Consider the following 12789-nt stretch of genomic DNA (forward strand, 5'->3'; position numbering starts at 1 on the left):
TCTCCAGGAGCCTGAGGCAGACCTAGGTCTCACCTAGCCCTAGAGTGAGCTGAGCCTCCCAGGCAGTGCACTATGCCAGGCCTCAAATCTAAATCTTGCTTGGAAGGTTCAGCTGCTCTATCTCCTCAGATAGTAGAGGGTGGAGAAGGCACTGAGAAGCAAACCAGTGAGATGGGCTCACCCCTTTCCTGGCTGGAATTTTAATGCTAAATCTCTTACTGATTTTGGGGCTCAGTATGTCCTCCCTATTTTTCCAACACCCTCTGACTCCCTCTTTGCTCACCAAGCATCTGTATCTGCCAAACTAGAAAAAGCAAAGTAAACTCCCACATCTCTGCCCCAATAGCTCCTTCCCTCCCTCCAGGGGGCATGCACGTCCCCCTAGCCATTTGGGTCTTAGATCTGTGCCGGGAAGATAAAGGGGAAGGGTTTGAGTTGAGCCTTTATCTCCTCAACCCCCCCCCGGAATATTATAATTACAGTGGCATTGTCCCTCAAGCCCCCCTCTGCTTTGGTGCCAGAAACTCCTCTTCCAGGTGGGCTGGTATTATCGGTGAAGACAGGCATCTCTTCCAGATTTGGGGTGGGGAGGTGTTACTGGTGAAGATAGGCATCTAGCCAGAGCTGCCCAGACTCCTTCAGGGAGCTGTGGGGGCAAGATGGGAGCAGGAAGTGAGAGTGAGAGAGAGTGAGCGCACACGCAGAGCCAGGCCCAAAAGCCAAACCACCCTACAGACATGTAGTGGGGCTCTTACAGAGGAATGGAGGCTGATCTCCATGGCATATGGCCCCTTTCCTCCCGTTTGCTTCTGAGAACTAGCTTGGGCCATGGCACTGAGAACAAAGGCCTGACTTGGCTGCAAGACCAGCAGAGCACCCTGCCTTTGTCTTGGTGGCCTCCATTCCAGGGGGACCCTGCCTGTTGCTCCCACCCCACACAGCACCGGCCCCATTGCCTGCCCTGTTCCCAGGCTCAGGTACTCACTAGATAATGTCGGCGAAGGCTGCGAGCAGGGGCTTGGACTGGTACTCTATGCCGTGCTTGGCACACAGGGACTGCACCAGGGGAGCCACTTTATGGTAATTGTGTCGAGGCATCGTGGGGAAAAGACTTCAGGGAGAATGGGACCGTCAGTGGCCCCTACTCTGCTCTTTCCACCTCCCCACTTTCCCCGTAGGGACCCTCCCAAGGACCCTGCTTCTCAGGTCTCCCTACTTACTGGTGCTCAATCTGGAAGTTGAGATGTCCACTGAACCAGTCATTGAAGGCAGACTTGTGGACATTGCATGTTGCGTGGAGCTGGAGGAAGAGGGCAGGGGAGAGCGTGGCTCTGGGTGCCAGATGGAAAGGCCAACCCAGCCTTCTCCAGGCAAAGCTGGCTAAGGGGGGGTGGGGGTGGGACGGTCCCTGGTCACTCCCTTCTCCACATGGTGGCAGGAGAGAAGCTTTAAGCTAATGAGGCAGTGCTGTTTGGGGACGCCCACCCCCTAGCCTGCATCTGTGCCCACCCGCCTTTTTCATTAGTTGTGTCATCCCCAGATCTTCCAAGTGACCGTCCCTTACCTGGATGGAGACCCAGTCCATGTTCCGGTCGTGATCAATGCGCATGGGGATATGGTTCATCTGTGTGACCCACACAAACCAGTGGCTTTCCAGAAACCTGGTGGATATGGTACACAGACAAAAATAATACAAGTGAGAGCTCCTCTCCCTCAGATAACCCCGGGCCTGGCCATCTGCCCAAGCCAACACCTGGGACACCCCCTGCCGCCTAAAGCCCCAGCACAGCCCCCAGACCAGACTCATTATTCCCAAACAGCAGCTTTTCTTTGCCACCCCTCCTTCCCCATCACATACTACCTGACCAGGAAGAAAAGGCCCAGGACGCCTTTCAGTCCCAAAAACGGCCCGTAGGTGAGGAAGAGGCGGGCGTAGAAGGTGATCATCCAGGCCAAGTCCTACATTGAGAGGCAGAGAGCATGATGACTGGCACAAAGCACTTCTTCCTCTTCCTTTCATTTCACCTATTTGCGTGGTACAGCCACTCTGCCAGGAACCCAGAGTGGAACATTCTGTCACCGTCAGCTTCTCTTTGTCGCCCGGTCCTGCAATATCTCATGCCACCCCACTTCTTCCTTCCGTTCCTGGCGGGGGCCCCCTGTCCTCCTTGCCTGTTTCCTTCACAGGTGCCAAGGCCTACGGGGGTCTCCCTGCCTCCAGCTCCTCCCAACCCATCAAAGTTCTTTATCCCTTCATCATGCTGCCAAATGAATCTTCCAGGACAGAGGCTCGGTCTGTGCCAGGGCCCTGATCAAGCACTTCTTCTGCACCACAATTCTCCCCTGGCGCAAGTCCACAACATGTCCAAGTGACCAAAACTGCCCCTCACTTCCCAGCTTCTCTGCTCAGAGTCCATCCCCCGCAACCCCACCTTTGCCTATCCTCCAAGGCCCAGCTACAAAAGTGACTTCACAAAGCCTTTTCTAATGCCCCTCATCCAGCCAGAGGCAGGCAAGACCCTTTTGGAATCCTAGAACCTTCTGCGTCTACCTCTTCCCCACCCCCAAGCCTGGCTCTTGGCTTTATGACAAGCACAAGAACCTCAGGAGGTACCAGCTCAATGAAATAGGCCATTGGTGGGGGGGGGGGGTGTGCTTTGGGTGGCTCAGTCAGTTGAGCATCCGACTCTTGGTTTTGGCTCAGGTCATGATCTCAGGGTCGTGGGACTGAGCCTGGCACTCCATGCTCAGCACCAAGTCTACTTGAGAGATTCCTTCTCCCTCTGCCCTTCCCTCTGCCTGTGTGTGCGTACTCTCTCATAAATGAATGAATGAATAAATAAATAAAATCTTTAAAAAAAAAAAGAAATAGGGCGTTGGGAGTCAGGCTGTCTGCTGAGTCCAGATCATCCCATCTAGAGACAAGGAAGGTCTATACTCAGTTCTATTAACTTTGCTCTAAATTAGGCCTGGAGTAAATCTCAGTGAGCTTTCCTCTGGAGAACCCCCATTTCCCTCCCTCAGGATTCTGAAGACAAAGGATGTGGAACTTGGGGGCCATAGATACTCACCACCCACTTCTTCCGCTGGATAACAAAATAGAAAATATACCACTGGAAGTAGAGAGGCACCAAGGCTGGGGGCCCAACTGGGAAGGAAATGGAGACAGGGAGGAGGTGTGAGCAGCATGAGGGCAGTTCAGTGCCTGAGAGGTGGCCTCCGGCGTGGGGCCACCCCCTTGCCATCTCTAACTGTGGCCCCTTCCAGCTGCCTTGGCATCCCTCACTCCATTGGAACCGGCAGGCCCTGAAGGTGGGCATGAGTGCAAGTCTGAAGAAGGCAAAACCTCCCAAGAGGATGCCAGGAGGGTGAGGGTGGGAGTGGCATTCTCTTCCATTCTCGAGCTCCATGCCCGGAAGCCGCTGTGCTGCCAAGCCTTTAGAAGGCCACTGCGGGTTCTCCCCGTGTTCCCTGGCCTGCCCCTGCCTTGCAGTCACCTGCCCTGCGTTCCTGGATGCTCTGCCTGCAGGCGAAGGGACAGGAGCAGGGAAGTTTGCGTGTGTGTGTTGGGGTGGGGTGGGGTGGGGTGGGGTGGGGTGGGGCTGCTGATGCTTCAGTGGGCTGAAAGCTTACTTCTTTGGATTAGGGAAATGAGCTTGTACCGCCCAACCTGAAGCCCTGGAGGGTAGGTGTGGGAAGGGATTTGAAGAAGGGGTCCCGTCCTAATGCTGTCCCATTTCCTTTTCTGTGTCCCTTCTCCGCAGGGCCCTGAAGCTCCCTACAACCCCCTGCACGACCGTGCTCACCTGTGGCTCCTCTATCCTCATGTGCCATGGATTCTAAAATTCTTCCAGACATTTCTGCTCTACCCTTCTACCCCATCCCCTTTCTCCAGTAGTGATGGTTCATAATAGGCAGTTAGGATAAATTCCTTTCAACTAAAATGGGATCAATGGAATCCTTCTTTCCCTTCCTTTAAAAGTTTGAAAACTCCAATTTTAGGCATTAGGAAGGTTTTAAAAGCAAGGAATATAGAACAGCCTTCAGAGAGAGCTTAAGACAACCACAGAAATATACTCCTTTTCAGCTCTAACAGCCTTTCCACTTCCTTTTTGAGTCCAGTCCTCCCATAGCCATGTCTGCCTTTATCCCCCTGGGTGGTGGACTGCCCCACAGAGTCAACTTGGCCCAAGTCTGTTTCCCAAGGTTTAAGGTTTAATCACGAGGGCTGTACCTGGCCGCTCAATGCTCTTGTGGAAGCCAGGGTGAGGCCAGAGGAACTCCTCTGCCCCGATACACATGACGCTCGACCAAACATTAGCCTGTTAACTTTGCTCAACTGAGATGGTAGTCTGCTCCCATGCAGGGAGTAACCAGTCAGGGACAGGGTACTTCCTCCAGTCTTCACTTAAATACCATAATCCTTCAGAAAGTCATTTCTTCCTGACACCCCTTCAGCACCCCCATCCCAAGAGTCCCTCTGTGTTGGATGAGGACACTCACTCAGGAAGAAGTATTTGTGCTGGTGGTTGTATGGCATGTACTTTTTCTTCTTTTTCCCAAGCTGTGAAGAAAAGCAAACACAAATCAGTACCCACAGACCAGTCACCCCATTCTCTTCCCCCTGTGACCTTGGCTTTTCCCTGCTCAGGAGTTGAGACCTACTCCAGGGGCTGTCGGCTGAGCTTGTTGGTGCTGTTAGAATGTTCCAGCAGGCCTGGCTTTACCTCTAGCACCTGGCGCAGGACGGCCCAGGCTGTGATCGGCCAGGTGCACACACCATGGCATACAGCTCCATGGCCCCTGCCCACAAGAGGCACGAGCACTGCAGACGCTGCAGGTCCTCAGGACTCCTCACGTCATCCAAAGACACCTTTGTCTTAAGGTTTCCAGGCCCCTCCACATCCTCTCCCCTTCTCCCAGCTAGTACTTTTTTTTTTTAAGATTTGTTTACTTTAGAGTGGGTGGGGAGGCGGAAAAGGGAGAGAATCCCAAGCAGACTCCCCACCAAGCACAGAGCCTGACTGGGGGCTCGATCCCAGGACCCCAAGATCATGACCTGACCCAAAATCAAGAGTCGGATGCTCAACCAACTGAGCCACTGAGGCGCCCCATCCATCTGGTACTTTTTTGACCAGAGACAACCATTTATACCCCCACACAGGCCAGTATTCTCTCTGTATCGATCCATCCAGACCCTCTTTTGGTCTCTTGATTACAACATGAACTTTATAAAATCCCTTGAATGCTAAGCGAAGTTGGCAAATACCGGCGGAAAGGGACAGAACTTGGCAATCTGAAGGTTCTGGCAAGGCTTTTCCCAGTGCGTAGTGATTATTTTATAAGCCTAGCTGCTGAAGAGATGGGCTGGTGCTGTCAGGTCAGTCAGCCTGAATGCCCGCATGGGCACCCGAAATCATGACAGCTAAGCTCTGCTGTCTCACTTGATGGCTCCTTCTGCCCCTCTTGCCCCAATTAGTTCTGGCAACCGGATGAGCCCAGAGCATAGGAGGTACTCCACTCCCGAGTGGAACGCCAGTCCCTCTTTCTTCTGTGCATCCACCCGCTGTTTTTGACAATAACATTTATTCTTATTGATTGATTGATTCTGTGCAAGGCATTTCTGCTAAATGAAGCATCCTTTCTGTATTAACTGATTAAATTCAACAAGTATTTACTGAGCACCTATTATGTTCCAGGCACTCTTCTAGGTGCTGACGATACAGAGGTGAGCAACACAGAAGTTCCTACTCTCATGGAGCTTATAATTTGAGGAGAGGAAGCTGGTGACAAACGTGTGAACAGAACTAATTAGGTAATTACAGGAAAATAGGACAAAGTGAGGGAGGCAGCGTTTTGGCTCTGGTGGTCAGATATGGTCTCTCTGAGCTTTTGACATCTGGACTGAGACCTGAATGAAAAGGAGCCAGCAAAGCAGAAATACAGGGGAAGAGCATTTAATGCAGAGGGAAGAGCTAGTACAAAGGTGCAGGACGTGTGAGGGACAGAAGGGGCAGTGTGGCCGGGAACAGTAAGCAACAGGGGAGAAGGACCGATAAGGTTGGACAACTAGGGAAGGCCAATTCACAGTGGACCTTAGAGAGCCCTGCGAAGACCTTGGTAACGAGCCTGGGTTTTATTCCAGTGGTGATAGGAAGCCACTGGACGGCTTTCAACAGGTGTAGCATTATCGGCTTTGCACTTCGAAAGGCTCACTCAGCCTGCAGGAGGAGAGAATGAACTGTAGTTGGGGGAGGTATAGTTGCAGGCAGACCAGTGAAGAGGCTGGAGCAGGAATCAGGCTCCAAGATGGATTGGGGGGGAGCAGGGATGGGAAGCAATGGAGATGGAGGAGTCAAGGGATTTGGGATGTTTTAGAGACAGTATTAACAAGGCTTGCTGATAAACTGGACGTTGGGGTGAAGTTCACCCCATCCTCTACGGGGAAAAGCAGATGAGGAGCACCTGTCATGTTTGGTGGGGGTGAGTGGGAAGACACTGGCCTATTTTGGAACTGTTATGGAAGGGAGCCCTGTCCACTGCTGCCTTCTTGAATGGCAATCAGATGCTATTATGATCCTAATAACCGCCCTATTGTGTTTCAACTCTCGGACAGAGCCAGAAAGTTTGTATTTAGGGTGAGGTGTCCCCTGCGTTTTCTTGTTCTCCAGGAGACTCGGGAGGCACTGAGGTGGATGCCCGGGGGTTAGCATGGTGATCAGCTCCCAGGGGCTGAAGCAAAGGCCCAGCAGCCTGCAGCCAAGGCATTTACTAATAGGCAGCCCATCCTCAGGCTCATAACTAGACAGAAAAATATCTATCGATCCTAGATCACTTTCTGTTTTTAGTGTCTGCAAATGGGAGTTTCTTGAAAACCCTAGTACCAAGAAGCAATAAAGGCAGTGGTGTGAGAAGGTTCTCTTCCACTTAAACTGCCACGCTTTTTCTTTTTTTTAACCCTCTGTAGTGACAGAAGTGCTACCAAGAACTAGATGCTCTGCCTAACAAATCACCCACACAGGTGGGGCCAGGGCTGATTCATCATCCGCACACTGTTGACCGACCATAATACAGTGTTGGACGTGTAGCAAACCAAGTCCTTGCTTAGGAGGTAGGAAAATTAGGACATTATGGAAAGGTGGGGCATAAGCCTGAACAAGGGGCTCCTGGTGCCAGGACAGCCAACGCTGTAAAAGCCTTTCCATAGAGTCCTCTCCTGGCCAGAGGGGAGGACAGCCAGGCTACCTTGCACTCACTCATGCCTAGGATGGAACAGTCTGAATTCTTGGCACGCGTAAGTATCATACAGTGGGGGGGGGGGGACCTGGCGGGACTCTAACTGCAGCCTAGAGCCTCAGCACAGAAGGTTTTTTTTTTTAATTTTTTTTATTTTAAAGATTTTTATTTATTTGACAGAGAGAGAGAGACAGCGAGAAAGGGAACACAAGCAGGGGGAGTGGGAGTGGGAGAAGCAGGCTTCCCACCGAGCAGGGAGCCAGATGTGGGCCTCGATCCCAGGACCCTGGGATCATGACCTGAGCTGAAGACAGACGCTTAACGACTGAGCCACCCAGGCACCCCGGCACAGAAGGTTTTAAAGTAACTTTACAAACAACTCTATTGGCCATTCAAAGCCTCCTGTGGCCTTATGTTCACCAAAAGCTCTCCAGATCTCCACCCTCAGGCATTCATCCTTTAGCAGCTGCATTACAATTTCTGCTCATAATAACTCAAACCCAACACTGACCACCCTGGAAGTCAGGCTGGGGTCAGATGGGTGGGAAGAATTACTCAGCGAATGAGTGTTTCCACACTGGGCATCAAAGAAGAGTAAGACAGTCGGTCCAGCCCTTGATGGGGAAGACTGCACACAGTAGGATATCAAAGTTGAGGGGGGGTGGGGGTGACTGCCTGGGGTAGGAATATCTAAAAAGCATCCCCAAGGAGGACCATCCATTCGATTTGCAGAGATCTGCACAGTAATCTGGTCATTGTTTGGATCCCTTGCAGCATGAGGTACATTTATGCAGTAACTGTTGGCTTGCACTCACCAGGGGTAACAGGTGATTCTGTCCTGGGCAGCTTCTTTATTGCCTGTTGCCTCTGGCGACTGCCAGCAAGCCAGCCTGGCCTCACTGTCTCACCCACACTGACAGCATTGTGAACATTTTCCCCGGAGCCCTCTCTTCTGCTTGGCTGCCATTCTCCCAAGACCTTTCCACTGATATTTCTACTCACCTCCACAGAGAGGATCTTCCCCAAGGCGAAGAAGAGGGGGTGCATGTTGATGTCTGGGTCTTTGCCAAAACAGTTGGGCTTGGCATGGTGCTGGAAGTGCATGTGGTTCCACCAACTGGCAGGGGCCCCCTACAGAAAAGCAGGGACATGAGTATGAAAGCCTAGCCTTCCCCCATCCCCCCAAGGAAACCCTTCATTGACTGGAGTTTCAAGAGCCCCTCCCCAGCTCATTGACCTTCAGGTGGCCAATCACGAAATGATGTAGCAGGTGGTTCCAGGTGGAGGTGCTGAAGACAGACAGGTGCCCAAAGTCATGCTGCAGCCAGCCGGCCTGGGCCTGAGTGAGAAAGGTTAGCGCTGAGAGCAGCCCACCAGCCGAGGCTCCATCTCAGTGACCTCAGTGGCTCCCTGCCTCACCCCCTTCCTTCGTCTGCCTAGCCCTGTGATTGCCACAGTACCTCGAGCATGTCAGGAAAGGAGTCAGGAAGCCTGGGTCCTAACTCGGGCTCTGCCCCTAACTCATGCGAGCGTTGGGGCAAGTCACTATCCTTTCCCTGTTCTTCAGTTCCCTAGAAGAGTTCCCACAGAACTCTCTGGACTTCTAGGACTTATGATGGAGTGAATATCCAGACTACAAAAAAGGATAGAGTGACAAACTCAGAGGCGAGTAACAGGCTTGGGAAATGGGTTCTGATATCAGGTTCTAAGGCTTATTAGCATGTTGGACAATGTGGTGGTGAGGAGAAAGCCAAGCTTTTCTGAGAAATCAGAATTTTGGTTCTTGGCACACTTGGGCTACACTTCGGGGAGCAAAGTGAAGGTGCACGTGCAGTTAAGGAGCAGGTAAAAGGCACAGATGATAAAATGTCTTTGTGTGCTAACTCTCTCCCATATCCTCAGTGCTGCCCCAGTCACAGTGCCAGGCTTCTTGGCCTTCTGAGGCATACAAAGAGGTTTCCCCAAGGATGAGGATGCTGAGCACGGCTGTGCTCTTGACTAGCCAAGAGCTCTCACTTGAACCGTGCTGAGCAGCACTGCACAGAGGAGGAAGGGCACAAGGGATGTCCCAAAGACCCAAAGAGTGAGCCAGGCAGCTACGTCCAGCAGCAGGATGTGTAGTAGGTACAACAGGAAGAACACATGGTTGGCCTTCATGAGCCCCATCCGCTCCACTGTGGCCCGAAGCTCTCGGAACTCATCAATCAGCTCCTTCTGTGGAAGAGTGAGAGGGAGGGGCTGTTATTCTTCCCAGCTGTAACCCAACACTGCTGGACACAGGGGCCCTCTTAGGCTCCAGGACCCCCCCCCCCCCCGGAGAGCTGTGGGAAGTCCATAATCCTAAGTAAGTCTACCACAACACTGAGGAAAGACGTGCTGAGGGATCATGCCTGAGAGCATGTGGTCTTTGGAGTTAAACAGACTTGATTCAAGACCCTGCTCCGCCATCTACTAACAGTGATTCTTGGCCACATTGGTCACCCTCCCTGAGCCTCAGCTTTCTCATCTGTAAGTGCGTACAGGTTCTATGTGGTTATGGCGGACACAGAGTACATGCTTAATAGGTCTTGATGAGGGTAGTGGTGGTGGTGGCCTTGTGAGAGCCGTAGGTTTCAAAGCCCCGCTCATTATGCCTGTGTCCCAGTGACTGTGGGAGAAACAGGGACCTCAAGATTTCACAAGAACTACTACCGACTGTGGGGGCGCTTGGGTGGTTCAGTTGGTTAGGCGTCTGCCTTCAGCTCAGGTCAGGGTCCCAGAGTCCCGGGATCGGGCCCCGCATAGGGCTCCCTGCTCAATGGGGAATCTATTTCTCTCTCTGCCCCTCATCCCATTCATGCTCTCTCTCTCTCTCTCTCTCAAATAAAATAAATCTTAAAAAAAAAAACAACTACTGACTGTGACCAACTCTGATCTTATCTAGGCCTTCCTTCTCCCCGCTGCCCTTCAACAATCAAAGTGTCTCCAAACAGCAGAGTCTCACATTTTTAGTGGGCTCAAAGCTGGGCTGCTCTGGAGACAGTTCTCCAATCAGGAGAGAGTTCATATACTTCCTCACAAGGCCCTTGTCGATGTGGAACGCCACAAAGGGATCCTGCAAGGATAGGGAGAAGACAGAGCGGTTAGGAAGCCAGCCCGAGCCCCCGGGGCTCCTGGAGGGCTCACACCAGAGGCCATCCTCCTGATCCAGCAACGAGGCTGTATCCAAGTTCAAAGAGATACCACTTCCCTCCAGTCAGCTGCCCTTTGAGGGTGCTTAGACCTTTCCCAGGTGTGTGCACAGCTCAGGAACACCCAGCATGTGTTCTAGTGAAAAGGGCACCACAGCAAGGAATAAGAAGTGTGGGTAGGGGTGACCACAGAAACACTTCTCTGGGCTGGCCTGTCCGCCAGGCTGACCTGTCCTTTAGGCGTGTCTAGGGACAGCTCTTGCACAAGAATTTAAGATCTAGGTGAGAAACAACTAGAAGGGATGGGTGGGGCTGTTGAAACTTCTGTTTTTACCTATGGGACTTCTAATAGATCCCCTCTGAGCCAGCGTTCTTCATAAAATGTGAGTAGGAAGACTCCCTACCTCCGAACTGGGAACTTTTGCATTTCTCCCCCTTCTCTCTGCCGCTGTTCCTGGTAGGGTTCCATTATTTCCCCTAAGACTCTGACCACCCCCTGCCGCAGAGTGGCTACTTTTGGTTTTGGTAGGTCAGGCGGTCCCAAGGCCTTACGGGGAAGCGGCACTCGAGGCGGGAGCCGGGGCGGAGCCGGCGGCCGGTGGCACCACGCATCTGGACCAATCGCTATCCCCGTTGCGGCCGGCCCCAGCCCCGGCCCCAAATCACACTGCGTGAAGACCCTGCGTCGGTGCCTGCTCTGTCTGCGCATGCGCTAGCGCCCACCTCTTAGCTCTCGGCAGTCCCGGCTTCCCAGTGGTCAGTCGGGGTGACCGCTGCAAGCTCTGGCCTTGCCTGCCCATCCGCCCCCTCACCGTGTACGGGGGTTCCCACGGCAGCGGGCACTGGCTGGCTTCCCGCCTCGGCCCTATCCCCGAGAACTATTCCCTCTCCTGCTCCCACTCGCAAGCCGGCACGCGCAGTCTAGACGCCCACTGCGCTCCCTTCGCACCCACCGAGACAGTTCGAGACTCCCTCTTCCTGCCGCTGACCCCTCCCTCCCTTGGCCTCAGCCGCTCCGCCGTCCCCGGCACCCTGCATCCTGGCTTTCCTCCTGCTTGTCCTGCTCTGGGGTACGTCTGCCTACGTCTGGCGACCAAAGACGGGGCCACAGACGGAACGCACGCATACGGGCGGCGCAGTCCTTTGTTTGTGTGGGCACGTTGCCGGCCTCCATCCCCAACTCTCCTGATTCAGTTTTCACAGCCATTCTCCTGCCCTTGCATCCCGTGCTAAGTGGTGGGCAACGGGTACGCTCGACGCCTGCTGGCTCTTCCCCCGAATCAGTTGGGAGTTCGTCCGTGGGTGCCAAACTTCCTGCCTGGCGCACTCAACCTCCAGCGGCAGCCGCCCGGCCCCGCCCACTCCCGTGCCTAGGTCGGGCAGCGCTCACCGTAGCATCCTGCCCCGCGTAGTGGCTGATGACCCGGGAGCCCCCGGGGTGCCGCCGGCAGAACTCGCTGATGTTGTATACTTTCCGGTCGATCACGAGCCACCGCTCCGCCGCGTGCCCGGAGCGCTGCGCCACCTCGTCCCACGTGAAGTAGCGCTGGGTCGGCGCCTGGGTAGCGGTCTCGGAGTCCATCCGGGCAGAGGCGGTCAGGCGCGCGCTCCGGGCCCGTGGGGTAGAACGCGCCACCTTCGCGAGCGCGGAGAACGGACCCGCTTGCGCGCGCCGGGTTTTCAGCACCCGCGGCGCGTACCGCGGAGCCCAGCTGCACGCGCTCCCATTGGTCGAGCCGCGTGGCGCGGGGAGCGAGCCCCCGCCTTCCCACCGGGCTCCGCTGGGGAGGATTAGGGCGGGCGCGCCCCCTCGCGGGCTCCGTGCAAGGTTCGTGGCGGAGTTCAGTTTCCCGACTCGCGGTACGGCTCCCGGGGGTCCTGCGAGCTGGAACGCAGTCTCTGCGGACGCTCCTGGGTGCGGGGTTCGGCGCGCCGGTGGGGGGGAGGGGTCGTCCTGGGGTGGAGGCTGCCCTAGGGGACTGGTCCTTAGGCCCCGGGCGCCGACCCAGCGCCGTCCCAGCGCAGATCCATCTGATAAACCCCCGGCCTCCTCGCCAGGGCGCCCACAGTTGTGGGGCCTGAAATAACAGTGTGCGAACCCTTGGCGGTTATCTGTGACCTGCGTAATTACGGTTAATTGGGTTTGGGGCATGTTCATGCTTTCTTTTGCCCAAAATAACGTTAAAAATGCCCCACAATTTTTGTAGCCCTGTTTACCCTTTTTGTTTTAATTTTTGGTCTATTCTGAATTAACTGGAATACTTAAATAAAAGGAAGTGGTTTTCAGCATCTCCTGACCTCAGGGAGGTTCTGTGTGGAGAGCCTGGGTCTTCAAGCTGAGGCATCCCTACGACGTCCTGAAGGCACCCGGGAGCCATAGGAG

General features: G+C 54.2%; 1 protein-coding gene across 5 annotated transcripts; it reads right to left on the minus strand.

Moving 5' to 3' along the window:
- Positions 1-429: 429 nt before the first annotated feature.
- On the minus strand, positions 430-12579 carry FADS1 (fatty acid desaturase 1). Of its 5 annotated transcripts, none has more exons than XM_027580437.2 (12): positions 11797-12579; positions 10220-10330; positions 9253-9450; positions 8474-8575; positions 8239-8367; positions 4504-4564; positions 3075-3148; positions 1862-1959; positions 1565-1661; positions 1221-1300; positions 986-1111; positions 430-646 (listed from the first exon to the last, which is right to left on the minus strand). In XM_027580437.2, exons 1-12 carry the CDS (start codon positions 12562-12564, stop codon positions 595-597), a joined length of 1896 nt encoding a protein of 631 aa, XP_027436238.2. In that variant the 5' UTR covers positions 12565-12579; the 3' UTR covers positions 430-594. The 5 variants fall into 5 exon arrangements, 3 of the variants coding, with proteins under 3 accessions (XP_027436238.2, XP_027436237.2, XP_027436239.2); XM_027580436.2 differs by having other exon boundaries at positions 3072-3148; XR_004819430.1 differs by lacking the exon at positions 3075-3148.
- Positions 12580-12789: the final 210 nt, after the last annotated feature.

The sequence above is a fragment of the Zalophus californianus genome, chromosome 11, assembly GCF_009762305.2.
Source record: "Zalophus californianus isolate mZalCal1 chromosome 11, mZalCal1.pri.v2, whole genome shotgun sequence".
Lineage (NCBI taxonomy): Eukaryota > Metazoa > Chordata > Mammalia > Carnivora > Otariidae > Zalophus > Zalophus californianus.